The sequence below is a fragment of the Mchenga conophoros genome, linkage group LG1 (assembly GCF_057382185.1).
Source record: "Mchenga conophoros isolate Kocher_MC1m ecotype Shallow Benthic linkage group LG1, M_conophoros_male_GT1.1, whole genome shotgun sequence".
NCBI classification, from domain to species: domain Eukaryota; kingdom Metazoa; phylum Chordata; class Actinopteri; order Cichliformes; family Cichlidae; genus Mchenga; species Mchenga conophoros.
The window spans coordinates 24,385,811-24,408,945 of record NC_140526.1 but is presented as its reverse complement, the minus strand read 5'-3'; the positions used below and the strand labels follow the sequence as shown (position 1 = coordinate 24,408,945).

The following is a 23,135-nucleotide window of genomic DNA, read 5'->3' as shown; positions in this document are numbered from 1 at the left end:
CTATATGTTTATAGGTGTTACAGCTTTATTTTGACTGATGATGACCTGACACATAAGTTAAACATACATAAAAAATGAAATAATGAAAATATAGTATAGGAATTTCTTTGTGTGTGTGTGTGTTTTACAGTGGATTCACAAGATACCCTGTGTATCCACTAAACCTATGCACTGTACACATAAATACACCTTTTCTTTTTACACCCAATTTTACATCTTTATTTCTCACAATTTAAGCCCATACAATTTATTTCTTACAGTGTAAGAGTGCTGACAGACTTGTTTCATTAACTTGAGCAGCATTTCTTTACCACGTAGAAAAAAACCTGATAAATGCAGCTGAAATTGCACTTCTATTGCTCATATTAAGATATCTCAAGGATTAAATCTGTAATTAAAGACAGAAAGGGAAGTTTCACTGGTATGGCCCACTTCAAATTAAAGTGGGATGTATGTGGCTCACAATGTAAAATGAGTTTGGCATCCTTGATCTACACCAATAAAATCTGTTTTATCCATTCCATAGCAAGTTGAAATAGAATTGGCAGATTAAAACACACAGATGTAAAAATAACTGCAATCATAGTTTGCAAACACGTTTCCCTGATTTGACCGAATGCTCTTTTCTTCAAACATTGTACAAAAACACAAAGAGTTTAAAAATACATTCCTTTACACACAGAGGCTGTGTCCTATTCTATGGCTTGGCACATCTTCAGGTTTTAGTTCCTCATGTTGGCGTCCAGTACTTTTGCTCTCAGTGTGGCCAGTCGCACTTCCAGGGGTTAGACTCGGGCGGTTTCAGACACTTTCCCAACTTCTCACAGCCAGTGGGGGCCCAGTTCTATAAAACAGAGAGGTCCACACAGTAAGTACAGCAAAATGAAAGTATCAAATATATGATTGCTCTGCAGTACAATGCATTGCTGCTTTTTAAAGTCGTAACTGATCTTCACTAGGCTGAAAGCAGCAGATAATATTTGTTTCCTGTCCTGTGTCATAGTTTAACATTTTTTAAATGTTAAACTATGAATTCATATTATCCCTGTGTAACATTTTTCATCAAAAAACTTAACTGATTGAAAAACTGATTATTCTTTCCCAATACATACCATGCATAAAGTGTATTTTTCAAATACTGAAGTGGTGCCATGAAATTTTAATGTCTTCTTACTTCAAATTTACCAGTTTGACCTTGAGCGGTCGTATTACCTACTAGGTTGTGCACATTTTCTTGTGCACCATTACTCTAAAAGTAAGTCCTCATGACAAAACCATGTTAAAAAGATTAAAAAAATGTACTTTTCCTTATGAAAAAGGCAGAATAAAAAGATGCAAAAATTCAGGCTTTTAAGCATTTAAATGATCACACTTCTATCAAAGACAGGAATTGGACGCAATGTAGCATGTTTATTTGAATGACCACCAGGGGGCAGTGCCATGCCACAAATAAGGTGGGCGCTTGGGGAGACAAAGCCAGGCTGCTTTTTAAATAATACCGTTACAATAACACTGAAAGAGAAAGTTCCAGACAGAAGGGGAGGATGTCATCAAATCGGTACACACTGATATGTAAAGTTAGCACACAAACAACAAAATAAAAGCTACGATTGATTCAAAGCAAGGCCAGGAGCCTTCTCTATTTTAGCTTGTTCTCCCATAGACTTTTAATTCTTTCTGGCCCTTAAAGGGTTTATCATTGTCACTTACATATGAATTTATCTGATGTATACAGCTGAGAAGAGCACCTGATCTAGTAGTCGGATTTACAACATGACAACTGATCTTAAACATGACTGTAAGAGATATATTTAGTTATATTGTGTCTCACCATCACTGCACTGTCACACATGTTGAGCTGGGGAATGCCGGGCACCAGAGTGTCTTTATGCTGCTGCACAACTGGAGATATCCTGCTCAGAGCGTCCTGGTACTCCTTAGAAAGAACACTGCCAACACAATAAACAGCTGGGTATTATCGGCAGAGCACTTTCAAGTGAATGATTATCATTTTAGTTAACCAAAGCTCCAAAACTCCAAAAATGATTCATGTATATTGATGCATGACAAGGAAACATGATAAAAACTAACATGTGAGAAAATTTTGTGCTTTAAATTGAATGATTGTCAACAGAGATGCAAAGTATATTTGACTAATTGATGACATCATCTTGTAGTAATGTTACAAAGAATAAAATCAGATTTTAATATATTTAATACCAAATTTTCTTTAACAGCAATCTGAACAGTTAATCCTGAATGGAACCAGTTGTTTTATGTTCTGGACATATATTAGTACAAATGAGAAAGGCAAGGCTGCTTTTGTGTTTGAAACACACGGAATAAAGATCACCCATTTTTCTGCCTTTCTGTTCATGTATCTAGTGACAAAACATGACTGCAGCCCACGAGCGTTACTCATTATATTGGTGGGGAGACGAGCCGCAGCTTTCGATGACAAAAACAGAAACCTAAACACATAAACACACACACAGGCTGTCCACTCTTGTACCCTTTGGGAAGGCACGCTCAGCAGGATGAACTATGTAACCCCCATCACATCCCCTGTCTCTCAATTACTGTTGTTGGACACCAGTGAGCCTGGGCACCTCTGTGCATTATTATATTCAGAGTGTAAAACACAGGGGCCCTGAAGGCTTTCAAAGGAACGCTGCTCTCAATAGGACCTGTAGGGTTAATGGGCTCTGTGTGTGTGTGTTGGGGGAGTGAGCGTCTGGTGGCGTGACACAGGGATAGACAAATATCAGCAGTGCAATTACACCCCTGATACACTCGCAGGCAGCACCTGTGCCAGCCTTCCATCCTCCCTCCACTGCAAACGCAATGCTCTGATTGGCCCCTGGGGAACATGTGCATGTGTGTGAGGTGAAGTGTCAATTAGAGTAATAACCCCAGGCCCTGTCCAGCTCACACCTACCCTCCCTCTTAGATCTCCCACAGGGCAGCAAGGCTTCCTCCATCAACCAGCACCTGCTCCTTTCCTTGATACTCACTCTTTACTTCCTCCTGCAATTACTTGACTGGTAGCGCTCGCTGCAATTAGTCTCTCTCCTTGTGCGCTGCGTTTGTCATAAGCTAACTATCTATGCATTGTGACCCTAGCTGATAGGGAAAAACCAGATTGCTCCGCTGCGTTAAACATCCAGCATTCAGATTAAATTGCTTCAGCTATCTGAAATCACAAATTCTGCTTTTTGCTCGATCTCGATCAGCAAGAGGGATATTTCATTCCCCTCCTATCTGTGCCGGCTCCTGATTGTTGCGATTCATTTTGCGATAAGTGATGAAGCAGCTTAACAGAAGTAAATGTAAGGGAGATTTATCAGGCTGCTGTAAGTATTCAATTTCTCCGTGCAAGTGTGCAAAGCAAAGTAAAGCAAAGCGCGAGAAAGTTGCACGAGACGCAAAGTTTTCCATTGTTTTGTCTATGCGCCAAAAATCTTACAGTGCAGAAGCTCTAAATCAAAAACTAATAATATCATTTGTTTATACCCCCTCTGCAAACAAATAATGAAAAGCCCACAGTCAGCACAGCTCATTATCATGATTATAACCCTTAGCTTACTAGTGTAGAGGCAAAATCTGGAATAATAAGCAGGCTGTATGCAAATGGAGTCTTTTGATTTATAATGTATGGCACCCAAGGGGGATGGGGGCATAGCTCAGGTGTGTCACCGCTCTGATTACTGATTCATAACACTATTGCTGGAACACATACACACAAACAACCACACAGTAGCAGAAGGTGGGGGGAATTGAGGAGACAATCAGATACATCTGTCCTGCCTGCCCCTCCCCTCCACCATCTTCTCCACCCCGGTGGAAATTGAGCACTTCAGTGAGGGACTATTGATTGGGGACAGAAGAGCATGGTGGCAGGCAGCAGATGAGGCCAGACTTGAGCAAGGCTGCCTGCAGTGTTAGGGCTGGGGCTTACACCACACATGACCCGGGGGCTCTGGGGACAAAAGCCGAGGTAGGTGGTGAGGAAGTAGGATGTGTTAATCTCAGGGCACTAGGTCACAGGGACGAAGGGTAATGTGGGAGGCAGAGAGAGGCTTTGAGAGTCCAGCGTAGCCATCATCGAGTTAGGCTGATGCAAACCTGGATGGGTCTGTGTTTCATCCTGGACAGAAGGACCACCAACACAGACCCTGTCATCCTCCCCAGGCCCACATTCATTTACAATAGCAGCAAGGCGTTTTTTTTGCTCTCACAAAGCAAAATGGAAACAACTAGAACTTAAAAAAAAAAGGAAATAATTCAAAAATCTCCATAATGACATGAAACTGCAGGAACAGAAACCGTGTACATGTGTGCGCTCTTTGCTACATCACAGCCTGCGACAGTAGTGAAGGTATGTGCACAGACAGGCCCTATATCATCTTAAGTGGCTCTTTAGGTGCTGACTAAGATTAATGATGGCCAGGCAGCCGGTCCAGCTGGGGGACCTGAGAGCACACGGACAAAACACAAGCATGCACATGTGCAGACAAACACACACACACACACACACACACACACACACACACACACACACACACACACACACACACACACACACACACACACACGTGTGGATGGAGGAGCACAGTCCCGGCGGATGCAGAGGGACAGCAGCTGAGAGGCGACAAGTGAGATGAGATGCATAGCAGTAGGTGGAGGGAGAAGGTGCGAGAAGGGAAAACAAGTTTGGCGAAGAAGGAGAATTTATAGTGAAGATTAAAACGGATCGAAGAAGAACGGCGCGTGAACAGTGAAGAGGTCAGGCAGCTTGGCGTTGGCGGGGGCGTGACCTTGGAGACAAACTCACTAACCCCTCTGTGCAGAAGTAAAAGAATAAAATAAATGGGCAGTTTTGGTTTGTGTGGATGTGTGTGTGTGTGCACATCTAGCACTCAGCACAACACATGGCTGCATATTGATTGGTTTCTGCCTTTTTTTTTTTTTATTCCTCCGAGTGAATAGCAAGGCTAAAAGGTGGGCAAACGAAAAACAGCATTAATGTTTTATCATCCAATCTCGCTCCAGAACAGAGAGGAGCACAAGCAGGAAGCAAATGAGGAGATGAGGCTAGAGCAAAAAAAGTATGAACGGCTAAGCTGCAGAAGGCAGAAAAGAAAGGTCAGTCTAAGAGGGTTTATGACAAGAGGAGCCACAGAAAATTCTCTCCTGAAAGCATTTTGAGATTATCTTAATGTATTAGTCACTCTGTCATTTAAAAAAAAGTCTACATGGTCACATTGAACATCTCGCGCTGTCCAGGCAGAGCAGAAGACGGTGCTCATTCATCTTTTCAACCTTATTTAGTAATAGTTCAACCTTGGCCGTTTGCATCCTGTCTCCGTGATTCTTAACTCTCCTTGGAGAGGAGGCAGACCCACACAAAACACATTAAACAGAACTAGCTCTCAATTTAGACCTGAACAATTTATCTTGCAATTTTAACCTGCAGCGATGTACCAAAGGGTTGAGGGCCCGATAGTGATCTTTAAGGAGCTGTTTGCAATCACAAAGAGAAGGGTGTAATCAGGCGTGCTCTGGCTGAGTGGATCAATCCGCCGCCTTTTTCTTTTTTTCATGCTGCTAAATCTTCATTGATCTTGCACACATTCAGTACCACGGGCAAACAACCTTCTTATTCTTATCCCTGCTTTCTTCCCTTTTTTCCCCCACAGCTTTTTCCCTGTTAGCCTGCTTGACTCCCCTCTTCTCCACACCTCACCCCTGATCCTCTCTGTCCGTTTCCTGGAGATCAGCTAAAAGCAAATTTGAACTTTTTTAAGGTACTGACCTGAGAGGGAACTTTTCTCCAGGATCCCGCCCCAGGTGGAAAATGAGTGGCTGGAGTGTGTGCTCCTTCTGCTCGTGAGTAGTCACATTTGGCACCTCTTCACCCGGACAGAAGTTTATGCCCTGTAAAACATATGACACGTGTTATTAAACACACTGATCTGAGCTACAGGTAAAGTCCTTCACCTAGACTGCCTGTACTTTAATCTACCCCAGAATAAGTATTCTACAATTGATTCCATTTGTTTTAAAATCAACATTTTAAAGCAGTGGAACCTTTCTTCTGTCTATATTTTCCAGTTTATATGCCTGCTGAAGCATCAGTTCACCAAACACAAATCGATACTCGTGTGGCAGCAGCACGGCCGCTGCCGTCTGTGCTTATTCTTGTAGAAGACTAATCCATGACACAAAAAGCAGACCTGCCTGAAATACTATCCTCAATTAAACATGAAACATAATATCTGAAGAAATAGAAGAAATAGAATATTTGCTTTGGCTCGTTTTGCACCACATAAATGACACTTAAGACATCGTGAAAATATGGATCTCAGTAATGTGATTACAATTTGTCTTTAAGTTTGATGGTTAAAGATGTTTTTATGCGCTTCATCATGTCCAATTAAAAAAACAAAAAACACTGCACTAAGCTCGGCAGGAGAGATGTGAGTGTTTAGGTTTAGGCTTGCAGCCACCTGCTGCCAAGAGCTGAATGCTTAATCTCATTGTAGTATGGGTTATTTGCATATTGTCTTCCAATCTGCTGTGTTATTTGTGCTCCTGTTGGTACACCGTGAAGGCTTTCTCGCAAAACAGAGAAATTTTGCTGCCTCCTCTTCATCTCTCCACGCCTTCGCTCCTGCTCCCTGACTCTATTTCTCAGGAGCCTGGCAGTGATCGCAGCCTGATTGAGTCACACTCACTCCTCCAGAACCCCCTGGAGATCTGCCTCCTCCTTTAATACACACATAAGCACACGCACGCACAAACAAACTCACACTTTTGGTTTTTTTTTTGATGAGCACAACTAATATTGAAAAAGCATTCATCTGTAAGACACTGTTGCTGCCCCCCCTCTGAGATCACTCAACGGAGCACCTCAAAATACATATAGAAGAGAGAGAAAGAGTGAGAGTGAAGATAGATACCCCCCGCCCTGCAGAGCTTCCACTGATCCAGACTTGTCCTGCCTTTTAAAGTCAACTGCTTAGAAATGCAGAAAAGAATCAGGGGGGCAAAAAAAAACATCCCAGAGGAGCAGCAAGAAAGGCTTGCTGTGTGTATCTGTCTGACTTTTTCTCTTGTAGCCAAGATATTAGAGCAAGAACTCCATATCTCACATGACATTAATGCTATGGATACAGCAAGGCTGCTTTTAAACTGGAGCACCGTGGTTGTCATTACAAGATAAGGTGCAGGAGCATCCATGGGTGGGAGCGTGGATTTTGGGGATGGGAATGAGGAAAAAGTATTTGATTTGGCTGGAATGTTTTATGTAGACTGGACAATGTTTAAATATATTCTTTCTTTCACATACTGAATATTTGACTAATCTGAACAGCAATTTAAAGAACAGAAACAGGTAAAGATAGTAAAATGTATTTGACAAAAAAAACATTTAAAAACTGTTAAAAAAAAAAATTTTTTTCCTTCATACCAATCAAACCTCTCATGAACCCTCAGATCTGTGTTATGGCCATTGTAGTTGGTGATATTAAACAACTTAACTTTAAGTTGACTGGAGTATTTGCATTTGCTCTATCTTAACAAGCATCGAAACTGAGCTAAAACAGGACATTTTTGCATGTATATCAGTTGTGAGTGATTAAGAGAGCTTCAACTAACACAACAGGAGAATTTCTATGCTGGATTCATGTAAATAAATGATTGGACTACAACAAAATCCTAGTTTTACTGTCACAAAATTAATACAATCCCTGTTTAAAGGAAATCCATCCTCTTGCAAGAAGCAGCTTAGTTTTGCTGCTATAGGTGGTTTTACACCTTCTCAATAACATTTTGCTTTCACATTGTTGTGGAGGAATTTTGGTCCACTCTTATTTACAAGGTTGCTTCCATTCACTGAAGTTTGCAGCCATTCATTTATTGATTTATTAAAATTCATATATGTGAATTTATACATTTTACTGAGGTTTGAATTTTGTCTGGGCCATTACGATGCATGCACATTTGACATACTTCGGTATACAGAGGAGTGACTGCAAGGTGTCCAGGTCCAGTGGCTGCAAAACAAACCCAAATCCTCACCCCCTCCACCACCGTGCTTGACAGTTGGTATGAGGTATTTGTAATGGTAATGGCGTGATTGGTTTTCACCAAATGTGGTGCAGTGCATTATGGGTAAACATCTCCACTTTGGCGCTGTCTGTTTAATTGACATTATTCCAAACATCTTGTGGTTTGTTCAGGTTTAACATCTAAGCTGTGTTCCCATGTTCTTTTTACAGAGAAGAGACTTTCTCTCCACGGCAGGCTTTCCAAACAAACCATACTTGTTCAGCCTTTTTGTAATTGTACTGTTATGAACATTTAAGATGCTAACTAAGACCTGTAGAGTCTCAGATGTAGGTTGCAGATTTTTTGGTCTTTGAGCATTGCATGGCCTGACCTTGGGGTGAATCTGCTGGGACGTCCACTGCTGGGAAGATTGGCAGCTGTCTTAAATGTTTTCCACCTGTGAATAATCTTTCTCAGTGCAGATTGATGGACTTCAAATTGTTTGGAAATGTCCTTTTAACCCTTCCCAGATTGATTGGCAGCAATAATTGCTTCTCTATTGCTGATATCTTTCCTCCTTGGCATTGTGTTAACACTCACCAGAATGCTCAAGACGTGCAAACTGGCAAAAGTGTAATATGCTATGTGTTATTTTTCATATGTGGTTGCCTTGCTTTAAGACTTGCTAAGGACCAGATTATTTTTATTATGTCCTGATTTGTAAAACCTTTGAATTTAAAGAGGGTGTGCTTTACTGTTCTCATTCTGCAGAATGAAGGCAAAACATCTAAAAGAAACAACTCCAACCAAAACACGTTACTGACTGGAGGGAAGCTCCAAGTATGATAATTTATTTGTGCTTTTACTTGAATGAACAATAATTTCTGCTGCCTGGGGTTTGTCAGTCAATACAATAACATGATGCTATGAGGAATCACGGGAGTTATTGTCTTTTTCAACATTTCTGATGAAATGATGTGACTTGAGCTGAGTTTATTACAGTTTCATTCACACTATTTTTTATTCTAATAAATCTTTTATTTAATATAGATCAAAAGGCAACAAGTAGCATTAGCTGCAGTAACATTAACTGCTAACCTAGCATCAGATGAGTTGACTGCTTAAGCTGTTACTTGAGCTAATGTTATATCCGATGCTCAGAATAACTTAGTGAATATTTGAATTACTTTAAGCTTATTGTCACCATTATTAACAAGTGTTTACAGGTGTTAGAGTAACCAGAGAGTGTAAAATGATGTGACAGGTTCTTTTTTGAACATTGTTGGAAATATTTGGACACCATCATATGTGTTTTCATTCTTTCATTTATGAATTAGTACTTTTACTAAATTAAAGACTGATTGTGTTTTTTTCACCAGTGTGCATTAAAGTGTGTTAATGTAAAAAAAACAAATTCTAAAACTTATAATTCAAGTTTAAAGTACATCAGCTATGGCACAGCCTAATTCTTGTCAATTTCTTCAGTTTCAGTGATGCCAAGAAAGAGGTATTCCCAGTACACTTGTCTCAAAAAAACTTCCTTTTTCAGTTTTTGCCATATGAAGCATTCAGCAAGGCTACTCACAGTTGCATAGGTTACTCAGCAATCCAGATAAAAGGGAGACACAGTCACGAGAAACTATGTTTCACAATATTAACATCAATACGTTGCCTCAAAAGAATTTGATGAAAGGCATTTAAGCCTGTGAAATTTCTCATTTTCCTCATGGCTGAGCAGCACAGACTCAGCCAGGACAGAGCAACACGTCTCCCAGCCATTAACCTGTAATTTCATTCTTCTTTAGAGACACACATCTTCCTTCCTTGTTTATTTTTCAGCAAGGAGCACAAAAAAAGCCAAATTGTACTGCAGCACATTACTTACAAAGCAGCAATACACGTTTCATTTCAGTGAGGAGTGGATCTCATTGTGTATCACTATCATGAGACGGGTTAATCCTCAGTGTATATGGGGTGGGTTATCTTTAACATGAGTTTAGTAGGAATGATCAATTCCAAAGAAAGTAGAGCATTACCTTTAAAGCAGATGTATGAAAAGTGAATGTGGGCAACACAAGAAGAAACAGTTTAGGAGTTCATAATGACATCGGAGATTTGTCTTGTAGGAGCTCAACCGTCAGTCAGCGAAACAGACTAGACACGCACGTCTGTACAAAGAAGCCCGAACATGTATGTGCATGTTTTTTTTCCATTCTGTCTTTTCTCTCTCCCATGTGCACACACACACACACACATACCAATCGATAGGCAACTCACAGGCAATCAGACGCCATTATTTGTGAAGTTCCACTTCAGTTCACATGAGTTGATAAAGGAGGCTACTATTGATTCAGCGGCCCTGAAGGAGAGAGCAATTTAAGCAACCGATGGGGCATAAAACAAACTGGATCACAGGAAAGGCATAGCCATGGAGGGAGGACAGAAGGACATGTTTTTATAGATGGGCCCAGGGTAGCCAGGGAAAAAAGAAAAAGAAAAAGAAAATGCACTATACTTTAGCTTCTCAGGTGCCAGATTTCACATTTCTATTGATATTTTTAATCCGCACTGAGTTGATGTAATTATGCCTGAGCGCTATGATGCCAAAAGAACAAGCAGGTAATGACGATATGTAAATTTGGGGGGGGGGGGGGGGGGGTATTTCCACTGGAGTTTGAACAAACAAGTCATCTGGTTGATGAATGATGTACATTCGCTTATGTGGGGGCTCTTCATTAATATTCATTACACTGATGTACACAGCAGTCAACTGATGAGCCGCTCTCATGATAACACCAGCAACAGCCAAAGTGTTTGTGTGTTTGAGTGCGATTAGGAGAGACAAAGGAGGAGGATGTGGCAGTGCAAATGAAGAACTGAGGAACAGAGTTGAACTGTTCAGAGGGAATCTCACCTGTCTAAACTCCTCCCATGAGTTGCTCCAGGTCCAGTAGTGTGCCTTGTATTCTCCAAGCCTCACAGCCATCAGTTCATTCCCACGGTAATAAAATATTGGCCTGAAGATGGCGAGAAGAGGCAGAAATAAAGCTCAGATTTACTTCAACTTGCATATATTAACATCAAATTGCCTTAGAAAATGTGGAGGAACGTAAACTCCCTAAAAATCACTCAGACTGTTGTGAATGTCCGTTTTTGGTCAAAATTAAGAGTCTGTCACTAGAAAAGGAGTGAATAATGGCAAAGAAAGCAAAAGTTGTGGGAGCCACACAGTTTTCAAAAAATATCATCCTGATGGACACATGAACCTTTGTACAGTGTTTTTATGCATTTGTATGAAACCCTCAAATGTCAACATTTTCATAGCATATAGCAAAAAGACATTAAGATTCATTGTAGAGGCAATTACACTCGTCAGCCACTTTATTAGGCGCACCTGCTAATCAGCCAATCACATGGCAGCAATTCAGTGTCTTTAGGCACGTAGACGTGGGCAAGACGACCTGTTCAAGTTCAAACCGGGGATCAGAATGGGGAAGAAAGGTGATTTAAGTGACTATATATTTGGCATGGTTGTTGGGGTCAGATGGTCACCAGTAGATCAGAACCTGCTGATCAACTGGGATTTTCCAACACAACCATCTCAGAATTGAAACATAAGTAATTCAAATAACCACTTGTTATCACTAAATCTGCAACAGACCTTGAAGCAGATGGTCTGCTAAAAAAAGGAAACTGAACAATAGAAGATTTCAAATACGCTGCCTGGTCTTGTGAGTCTCAATTTCTGGTGCAACATTCAGATGCAAGGGTCAGAATTTGGCATAAATAAAAAGAAAGCATTGATTTATCCAACAATTTAGACTGGTGTTGGTGTAATGTTGTAGGGGATATTTTCTTGAGGTGTTAAGGAAGAACAAAAGTGTGTGTGTGTGTGTGTGCTCACCTGTTTTTGAGTGGCTGGGAGCAGTTGAGCAAAACAGGTGTTAGGTCCAGTCCGTCTAGGATTCGATCATCAGGAGGGTTGATGCCAGCGAGAACCAGACTAGTGGTGAACAGGTCCATGACATTGGCCAACTGGAAGTTCACCTATAGACAAGAGAAGAAAATAAACAGGTCTAGTAAAATAAGATGTTCCACACACACACACACACACACACAGAAAAGCATGTTTGTTTGAGGACCATCCACAGAGAAACACACTACTAGAGTTTTGTCTTTTGATCGCTTGTTCACATCTTTCACGGGTTCTGAAATGTCCTCCTTGATGACTGAAGTCCTTGAAATCAAGAATGAGCTGTGGCAACATGCTAACAATGCACAGTCATGACAAGCATTCGTTCCATGTGTGGTTGTGTGTACACACGCAGGAAAAGAGATGCATTTCAACAGCCTCCACTCTAACCTCTGCATGCAGGTTTATTATTACAACTCCAAAATGCTTCTCTTTCTAAATTAGTTTTGGGAGGGAAAAAAGGGGGAAAAAAGGAGGAGCAAAAAAAAAAAGAGGAAAGGAGAGGAAGTAGAGAGAGGACAAGACACTGGCGAGAAGGTGGCTGAAGCTAGAGCGAGCTGGCGTTTTATCTCCTTCTCCCAGTCCCAGTGAAAAGCGTTATTTTATTTATAAACTTTGAACTATTTTGAGATAAAATGCCATTTTTTCGCTGTCATCCTTGATCTTCCGTTCCATTCTCTCCTGAGCGAGCCTTAGAGGGAGACGGCACGCTCACAATCAGATAGCGCTATCAGCCCTCTGCAGCTGCACCGCCATGTGCCGCTGTGCTCCTATCGGCAGCCAGCACACATACAGGCGTACACACAAGCTCCTAAGCACTGAAATGAATTCCCCTTTTCTTCTGTATCCACAGAACTAGCCACAGAAAGGGCTCTGCAATGCACTCCATGATCTATCTGCACATCCAGACGCTCTTTCTCTCTTTCGTGCGCGCGTACACAAACATGGAGAGATTTGGTCCTTTATTTCATTTTTCTTTTTTTTTTTTAAGTCCCTCTAATACAGACACACACAGACCGTTAAAGAAGACAGGACAAAAGGACAAGAGGAGAAGCAGCACTGACATTTAGTTGGGAATAACTTGCGTCTCCAAAAACTGAAAGTTTAAAACTCGGACTGGTCTGACAGAGTTTATCTCACGAGTTGCCATCTTTTATTTCCTCCCTTATTAGCTCTGCTCTCTTTTGCAGTCTAAGCTGGGTTTTTTTTTTCAAATCACCCTTTGTTCTTTTCTCTTTTGTCCCACTCTTTGCTCCCTATTAATGTCACATTCTCCTGTTTTCTCCATTGTAAGCAGTGTTTATCTGAGGAGGCAGTGCTTCTATCCCCATCTCTGCCACTCTGCCAGTGTGTCTGCAGCCTGATAACCCACCGAAGGGGATTGCGATGCTCAACGATGTTGTGGCACTGTCAGCCCACCCACCTCCCAATCTCTGTTCCTGTAGCCACCATGCAGCCCCTCACCTGCCCTCAGGCACAAGGAGAATGCTTCAGAGCACCCGTGCGCCCTCATCTCAGATCTGCTCCTTCCATCCTCCAAAATATACAGTAAGTGAATGACTAATCAAAAACATTCACCTGCACTCAGACTCGTGTCAGTTTAATTGAGTCATCACTCATATTCATTCACTGATAACAGGCTTTATTTTCTATTAATAGGCATGGAAATACCAAGCTCATGTAAATGAAGCCAATGGAAAAACCCTACAAAACCTGCGGTTCCGAGTCAATCCCCGTGGACTGCCATATTAACATCTCTAACTTTCTAGCAAAATTTAATATGTGAACAGGCTGATAACTGTATGCAGGATGTGTCTGAACTCGCCTGTTTGAACTGTATCAAGGCCTAAAGCTATGCTCTATCTACAGCCAACCAGTCTGCTGTCTATCTGCTGGGTTTAACCTCCACCAGTTCAACTCACTGAACTGGATCTCTTGACTGTTTTAATGTTTGTGCCATCTGGAGTTTTTAATGTGGTCACCTTAAGGTAACTGTTGTTGTGATTTGGCGCTCTATCAATAAAAATAAATTAAACTAAATTAAAATTCTGGTATCGCATGTTCTTTATAAATAATAATAAATAAATAAACCAAGATGACAGCAGACACAATGCTAACTGTTGAAATAGTATTTTTGTCTCCAATTCCCAAATGCTCCAAAAACTTTCTCCTGTGTTCTGTGTTGGGTCACTACAATAAACCTAATAAATCCCCCCATTTAAGAAAAGCTTGCCAGCTTGGTAATTTGTCTCCAGAATTTTGTTCAGAGGGTTTACAGACTTTTCAAAGCACCCATCAACAGAGATTTGAAAAGACTACAAAATAAAGACAGGGGGACAATCTTGTATCTGTTATCCTTCCTCCCAAGTGACACAAAGTGATAAATCCAGAGCTATAGAGCACAGAAACTCCAGCACAATAGCCTTGTCATCACATCCCTGGATATTTCAGGATCTACAGTCCCCTTTCTACTAAAACTCGAGTCAAGTCATTACAACTACACACACACACACACACACACACACACACACACACACACACACACACACACACACACACACACACACACACAGGTGTTTTAAGGTTAGAAAGCTCTCTCTCATTCAAACAAACGTGCACATATAGTTGTGTGGGAGCTAACATAAATTACACCGACATGTTCTGCACCCTTGCATGTGCATATAGAGGCACACTGGTCAATTATAACATGGCACAGGTGCAGGCAAAGCCTTACAAACGCTAAAACCATCCTGGCAGTGTGGCAGTGCTGCAATCTTTAGCACTCTTCCCCCTTTTCTCTTTTCTACACCAGCCACCTCTTTTACTTCTTCCTTGCCTCTTTCCCTCCAACCCCCCCACCCCCTCCCGTTCCTTTATCCTGAGCGCCTGGCATATTCAGATACTGAAGTCCTCATTACGGCTCAATCCAACCTCAGCAAACACACAAACAGATTAGCCGCTTAAGACGCTCCCAATCCCCCTCTCCCTCGCTACTCTGCTGTGCTATCAGGCCCCAGCACAACCCTGTGAGATGAGCCAGGGGCAAGGCTTACTGCAGACTGCAGCCTCCGCTTGCTCCTCCACAAAATCCCTCTGCGTCACAGCCCCGTGTCACAGCTGCCCCTAATACAATTAAAAGTCATTTGCAGAACGCACAGGCTTAGGGGATCACAGTGTGGGTGGGGGGTTAAATTGGGGAATGTGAGGAGGGGGGTTTGGGGCATTAATTCCAGAAATATTTTAGGAAACAGTAGAAAAAGGCTCCCACTTGCTTTGTGGCCAAAATCACAGTCTGGCTTTCTGGAGTTCGGCTCTGTTTGACAGAAGCTGGACACAGTCGGGATTAATTGATGCCAGTGGATCAAATTGTGTATGTGTAAATAGCTAATTGATACATAAACAAAAAGCTACAATGATTGTTTGAAAGAGAGAACGAGTAAAATAATTCCTTTATACATAACTTGCTTCACATTTTCAGCTCCTGGTACAATCTGATTGGCAGAAAGTCAGGGAACAACAAAGCATAGAATAATAAGCTGTCCTCTGGGTGCCTGGACTAAGATTAGACTAGCCTCTCGAGAGCACGTGTTGTATTTTATTGTGGGGTTTTTCATGCTTTATTTGGTAAAAGCTCTAATGACTGGGGCTTTCTTACTGAGCCTTCTTTGATGTGCCCAGGCCACCAAGCAATGGCAGGCTCCCTCATGCCTCCCTCAAAGGTGGTCTCCTTCCCACAGAGGAAGGGTCCGTTGCTGCCACCTGAGGAGTCAAAAACCACAAAAACACCTGCATCAATCACACGGGACACAAAAGCGAGTCAGAATTAGATAAAAAAAGCACTTTCTTTATGAAATAATTGCCTACTTTCATTGGGGCCAGACATAACAGCTGCACCGTTGTCTGAGGTGAAGAAGACAAAGGTATTATTGTCAATACCAAGAGTTCGCAGCCACTTCAAAATCTGACCGATGCTGTAGTCCAGCTCCATCACCGCATCGCCATAGCTGCAGCACAAAGGCAGATCACGTTTTTCACCTTGATACAATCATTTATAACCACTTGCATGACATTGTCTTTGCGTCAATAGGAGAGTCAGCAGGATAAAATGTACCGGCCTCGCTGGCTCTTCCCTAAGAAGCGTTTGGAGGCATAGACGGGTGCGTGAGTGGCATCGACTGCCCAGTAGAGGAAGAAGGGCTGCTGAGCTTTAGTTTGACGAAGTATGAAGTCAAGACCTTCCTGCAGAGGTGGAAGAATACGTCATTACACTGGGAATACAAAAGCCAGGAGACTTACTGCAGCCTCTTTCACAGCATTGCAGTTAAGGTAAGAAGAATTCTCTTTCTCACTCACTAAACACTCAAACAGTGTTTTCAAGTAAAGCAGTGCGTCAGACAAGCCTTCAATAAAACCGCCTCCAAGCAGAGAGCATGGAGTTCAGTTTTTGTTTAAACTGTTTTAGATAGAGACTCATCAGCCTTCTTAGGTATTGTTGTACTAAGGAGTCTCCAACGTGTTGTCTAGCCTGTTGAAATCAATAAAAGCAAACTGAGGAACATCTCTTGATACAATGCAAAACAGTTTCAACAGTTTCAACAAAAACACACATTCTAACTGTCATGTAGGCACAATACTGTATTGTAGTTTTAGCAGTTTATTAACACTGAAACACTGAAAACTGAGCTTGTAACCCAGGAAAAGGATGGTTACAATTAATCTAAAACGCTTTGCTAACTACATTTCAGACACTTACATTTGCATCAATTGTTCTTTATTACAAAAAGAGACAATCGTTTTGCACACAGATAAATATTTTACAGTAGATGACTGCAAATTTGCCAGTTATCCAAACAAAACTTAACAGTTACAAAAAGAAATCTGATTTTTGCTTAATGTTCACCAAGTTTTAAGACATGCTGCCTTTCACAGGACCGCCCTCTTCCAGTGATGACACACCCTTCCAACATGCAGTGTGTCTCTGCATGCTGGTTTTGATCATGTTCCAAACTGAATGGGAAGGACTGCCGCAGCAGAGATAATCAGTGCACTTCCTCTGGTTAAATTACAGTAATTATTAAAGGCCAGAATTAGGCTTTACCTGCATTCATTATTTATTTTCAATTATATGTTTTTAATTTTTTCATATTTGGGTGAGCCAAGGTAAAATTCTGTATTCTGGCAGGCAGTAACATTTTGTCCCCGCCCTATGAGAGCTGGGATAGGCTCCCAGAGGACAAAAGGTGGGTTAACAAGTTGCTAGTTTAACACAGGCAGGACCGTTCTGTCAACTGCTTTACAAAACATTGCATCAAAATGTGATGTACCTGGTATGAGTATGTCACACTGAGACAGCAACAACAGGTGATCCTTTGCTTACCATCAGGTAGATCTGTGTGAGGTTTGACTCTCCAGTCTCTCTGTCAATCTTAAAGTCCTCATAGAATCTGAAAAAAATAACAAATGTATACATTTCATAGACAACACCTTCGTCCCATCTGAATAATAGCTAAGGTCAAGCTGGCCTATTTATCGTCTGTGTTAAAAAAAGATTTAGCAGTAACCTGATTGTGTCATCAGTCTGCCTCCAAACTGACTGAAACTACTGTGGACTATGTGATTAGGAGAAAGGAAGTAAATTTCCCTCCTGTTGAGGGTGTTTGCAGGAAATTTTGGTGAAAGCCATATTTGGGAAGTGTCAGCGAAGCTGAGCAGAGGGAACTGTTATGAGGCGCTGCTGAAGCGTGGCGCGGCAAACAGAGAAGCAGTGACAGGCATCTCTTTCTTACGCTTCACTTCCTCCAGGTGTCCTCGCACACAGCCAACGCAACCTGCCGTCTCTTGAGGGCATGTGTGTGTCTCCCTGTATATGTGCCTACGTGTGTGTGTGCTTCTGTCCAGGGCCCAGGTATGCAGTGCTGATTAAACCCATGGCTAAGCGAAAAACACGCCCGGCTGCCAGTTCCAATGACCCTGAATACACATATGGCTGTTTTGGGGAAAACAAATGGGCGGAAAATGGAATACACAAGCACAGCTGGTACAAAGAAGGAAGAAGGGCGGGGGGGAAGACACTCAACTCATCCTGAGGAGCAGACAGCCAAACTATTCCACTGAGTCATGGGGAAGGACATTTGTATATAGATTTTCAGCCTTGCTGTGTGTTTGTGTGTGATATTACCTGCCGAGCATCTCAGAGTTGTTGTAGACAGGGATGTTTGGTATCGACTGGTCGTTATAAGGGCCAAAGTGGCAGTTTGGTGAACCAAACCATTCATCAAAACCATTCTTCAGAGGAAGATACTGTGGTCTGTGGCCCAGGTGCCTATAGCGACAAATAAAGTGCATTCACACACTAAGATCAGTGTAGCTGAAGATCAACCCATATGTTTTTGTATATTTACTCTTAAGCCCTAGCTATAAAGTCAGATATTCTTGCCCTGATATTTTTTTTCTAAAGGCTGAATGCAGTTTTTTTTCTGTTTGGATGCAAATACTTACAGTTCGTCACAGTATACTATGTAGACAAATTTTCACATTTTAGAGGCTTAAAACTTGACACTGTGCATCTGCTTTAATGACTAACAAAATATGATGGTGGCATCAGGAAGACTTTGTTCTCATCTTAGCTGCACAGAAAGTCTATGTAATCTTACTTAAAGAAAAGAAGAAGAAATAAGAAAATAAACACTCTTTTTTGTATATTTGCAAATATACTGCACCATATACTTCCACCAGCACTCCTTCCACAACTGATCACTGCTCTCTAAACCTTCAGAGACTTTAAAACCTGAGAAAAGATAAAGAGCTCACCATTTCCCAACTATCTTGCTGACATAGCCCTTTGTCTTCAGCAGCTGGGGTAACAAAATCTCATCCTTGGATATACCTCCTACTATGTCCTGTGGTGTGTATGCTGCAAAAAATAGATCCAAATTTAAGGTACTGAACTTTCCTTTGCTGCAACTATACTGTAAACTGCACAGTATAGATAATGCAGTGAGAAATCAGCAAGAAATTATTTGCACAATGCAAATGCACTCACTATTCCACTTTCCAAACTTCTAGGGAGACTTTTTAGACAAAAACAAAACAAAACAACTACCTTTCAATATATGTAACTAAATGGTTCTACAACCCAAGTCCCAACATGGGTATAAGACATTTAGAAAAATGTCCCGGAGCACTTTCTTTAGCATATTTGGGCTCCACTGGCACATAAATGTGGAAAGTCTCATCCCACAATGCCTGTGTCCATTTTAGATAGAAGCTTTTTATTGTAGATTTTGAAATAATGACTTAATTATTATTGTTAGTTAATAATTATTACTTCATTATTATTTAATTACTTCAGGTTTTTGTTAATATCTGTGTAAATAAGCTATTTCTTTTGTATACTTTTCGCCCTCGACTTTGTTTCTATTTATTTTATTGAGTTGTTGTTTTTCTTTTGGGATGAATAAATTATTTCTTCTTCCTCTTTGTCTCATTATTATTACATTTTGTCCAAAAATGCTGTTATGTTGTGAAATAATTATCTAAGGACTGCAGCTCAAGATAGGGTGGCTGCAGTGAGCTTGTCTGGGTTTAACACCAAGCTGCAGAACTAAACCAGTGAGCAACAAGGACGAACAGCAAGAGGAAGTGAAGTACAAGTGCTGTCTTACTGTATGATCTATGCTTAAAAACTAAAATATTATATTAACAACCCCACCCGTCGCATATCTTTTAGTCTATTTTATATTGTAACTAAGAAACTCACAACAAAGTAAGCCTTTTTTTATTATTAATAATAGTTTCATATCGGACTGTATTTAAAAGATGGCTCTACCCCCTATGACATCTGTCCATTTTTGGACTCCTGATTTGAAGCCTCCAAGCTATTGGCTATTTAAACTAATGCAGTGGGCATTGGGGTGGCTCTGTGGCTCTGACTGAAAAACCAGGTGATGTAACTGATGTAAGTGGGACTTTAGGCTATAATTAACTTCAATTATTAACATTAATTATTAACATCTTCGGAACATCTGTTTTCAGCAGCAGGAAACGTTGCATCAAAGTGCAGGTCAAGTCTTAGTTCTGAGAATGTTGATATGTTCGCTTTTCTTCATTGCAACCACCACATGCTCAGTCATTCACCACTTAAACATGCAGACACACACATGCACAAATACACATACACTTGAACACAGACCTTATCTATCGCATCCAGAAAATACAATACTATCTGAAATCTTTTTACCTCCTACTAAGGTAAGAAAGCTGTCCAAGAAGGCAGACCAAAGTTTCAGTTGAGGTTGTGTGTGTACCTTTTTTGTTATTAGAGTATTTGTGATTAGAACTGAAGCTATCATTTTATTTTAGTAATCGAGTAATCTATTGATTATTGTATCGATTAATCAAGTAATTGGATAAGAAATACTTTTGCTTTGTTAATGAGCAATAATAAATTGGAGGGGCTGGAGGCTAGTTTTTTGTGCTTCTCTTAACAGATGTTAATATGGTGCATGATGGTATAATTTTAATGTATTATATAAATATTAATGTATTAATATTAATTAACACAATATTTAATATTATTTCACTATCAATCTGAAAAATGTCACAAAAGTTTTGTAATTAATATGGTCTAGGTCACCTGATGCCCCCCTTTAGACTCACCCCTGTCTGCTGCAGGTATCACTGCATGGAAAATAGGACGGCTGCTGTCAGCCAACAGGAAGCTGTATAATTTAAACAGTCTGGTATCAGGCTAAGTTAACAGTTCATCTGCATATTTTAATACAAATTCTGGAGGCTTACTGCTGATTTTTCGTTGTGAAGAAAAATGGCAGTGGATGTAGCAGGTACAAAGTTTTCTCATCGGGTATTTAATAAAATATTTTCTTTAAAAATTATTTTATTTTAATATAGCGTGTAAATACACTGAATTTTTTGGAATATTTGTTATTTCTCATTAATAAGACAAAACTAGTTATCATCTTATTACCTGATGAATCCATGGAACAGTCAATAATCAATTCAAACTATCAAAAGATGCAGCCCTAGTTTAAAGTTTTTTAATATTCAGAGACTATAGCCATGTTTTATTTACAGTCTACACATCAGACAAACCTATTATGTGTTTATTTGTTATGCTATGTAAATATACCAATACTGAGGCTTTTTTCTTTCATCTTATCTGGACGCAAACATATATAATAGTTATAAGGCATTAGCAGCAGAGCCTTTTTTTAACCGTGTGTGAGGTACTGGTGAGTAACAATGTGCATTCAGTCTTTTACCACATTTATGGCTTGCTTAATCACATCAAGCTTGCTCTGTCATGACCTCTGCCACACAGTTGCAAACATTTTGGACATGTTGGCTTCCTGCTCTAAACACAGTTAAGAAAAAAAAATGTTGCTTGCATGATCGAGACAAGTTTTCATGCTCATTTATTTTCCACACTTATCCAGACTTTGACACTGCTAAAAATGAAAATCCATAATATTGCACAGTGCTTATGAACCCTGTACAAAGACATTACCGTTTCTGGCACGGGCATTAGTAGTGTAGAAACCATTTCTGATGGGCAGCCTCCCGGTGAGAAGTGCAGCTCGAGCTGTGGAAAAATAATGATGTCATTAGACAAGTTGAGTATGCATTTTACTTTTCTGACACGCAGATAGAGTGAAATGTGCTCCAATGGAAATGGCCCACATTGAGATTATAAATGGTTTACTGTCTAGCTAGTATTTTGGATAAACTCTTAAATGCAATAAACAAATACAGTTGCCATTATAAAATGGTGCCTCCAGCGTGATGTGTACATTAGTTTATTGCGAATTTGTTTTGTGCAACTACTGACGTCCTCTTTTAGTTAATATTAACAATGCTCAGTGTGTGGACATTTGAAAAAACGTTTCTTGAGAAATGCAAGCGCATTGTCATTAAAATTACCAAACTGGTGATGTTGCAGTAACATTTATGATTTTCTGTATACTCTGTTTTGCACAACATATTTTATAATATTTAAAAAATAAATGTTCTGTGATACATGCATACTTTCAATCTGTAAATCAATTGGTCTTTCAAAATGTTAAAAATGCACAACTGATCAATTCAGTTCAGTTGTATTTATATAGACCCAAATCACAATCACCTCAAGGTGATTTTTATTGTAAGTACTTGGTGACAGTGGGAAGGAAAAACTCCCTTCTAACAGGAAGAAACCTCCAGCAGAATCAGGCTCAGGGAAGCGCAGCCATCTGGCATGACTGGTTGGGGGTTAAAGGGAGGAAGACTGGAAGGAAAGAAATTATATTATCCACTAAAACAAGAAATGTCAGTGTTACATCATCTGCTGACTTACAGGGGGAGCAGAGAGGGTTGGCAGTGTAGAAGTTTGGTAGGAGCATCCCTTCAGCTGCCATGGCATCCAGATTAGGGGTTTCTTTAGAAGGCTGGCCAAACACCCCCAAGTCCCCCCAGCCCATCTGAACAGTAGAGGTAAGTTTATTACTCACTCCATACATATGCAGTCACATTTAGATTAGAGTTTACAGCCTGCTGTTTACACGAAGTAAAGGTGAATAAGTTACTTGAATAGCAGCTGCAGCCAGCACAGAACGACCCGAATAAAACCTCACAGGTTTAACGAGAAATATGCAGCTCAGCCTGTCTCTTACAGTACTGCAATCTGAGGTAAAATTGTAACTAAACATACAAACCAATAGAAGAAAGAAGAAGAGAAAAACTCACGTCATCCATGAGCATGATGATAATGTTTGGAGTTGGAGCGTTTGGTAGGTTTTTTGTCCAGGAACAACATATTATTGCTGCAAAAAAAGTTATCAGAGTTAGAGCAACCATTCTTCCCATGGCTGTGCAGAAGTCATATGAGCCTCCACTACAAGGAAGTGTTTTGTTTGTCTTCGTGCAAGTTTTCAGCGCAATATTTGCGCATACAGGAAACAGCCACTCTTAAGATGTTTGCTAGGATTTATTTACAGTTCACTGAAATCGCTTCATCTTTTTCTAGTTTAATTTCTCTTATATATGACTACGGTAGCTTTATATTGTGTTATTAAATAAACAAAAAAATTGCTTTTTGGAGTATGCTGCATTCAAT

The 23,135-nt window shown here is 40.5% G+C and overlaps 1 protein-coding gene and 1 long non-coding RNA gene across 2 annotated transcripts; one reads left to right on the top strand and one right to left on the bottom strand.

The window, feature by feature from the left end:
- Positions 1–205: 205 nt before the first annotated feature.
- Positions 206–22,899, bottom strand: galns (galactosamine (N-acetyl)-6-sulfatase). Its single transcript, XM_085271255.1, has 14 exons — positions 22,766–22,899; positions 22,377–22,500; positions 21,552–21,626; positions 18,836–18,938; positions 18,204–18,347; positions 17,403–17,469; positions 16,137–16,264; positions 15,890–16,029; positions 15,681–15,784; positions 11,957–12,099; positions 10,967–11,069; positions 5,816–5,937; positions 1,832–1,949; positions 206–844 (listed from the first exon to the last, which is right to left on the bottom strand). Exons 1-14 carry the CDS (start codon positions 22,883–22,885, stop codon positions 758–760), a joined length of 1,578 nt encoding a protein of 525 aa, XP_085127381.1. The 5' UTR covers positions 22,886–22,899; the 3' UTR covers positions 206–757.
- LOC146583411 (uncharacterized) lies at positions 12,963–14,252 on the top strand. Its single transcript, XR_014892224.1, has 2 exons — positions 12,963–13,573; positions 13,685–14,252. It is a non-coding gene; the product is annotated as an uncharacterized LOC146583411 (long non-coding RNA).
- Positions 22,900–23,135: the final 236 nt, after the last annotated feature.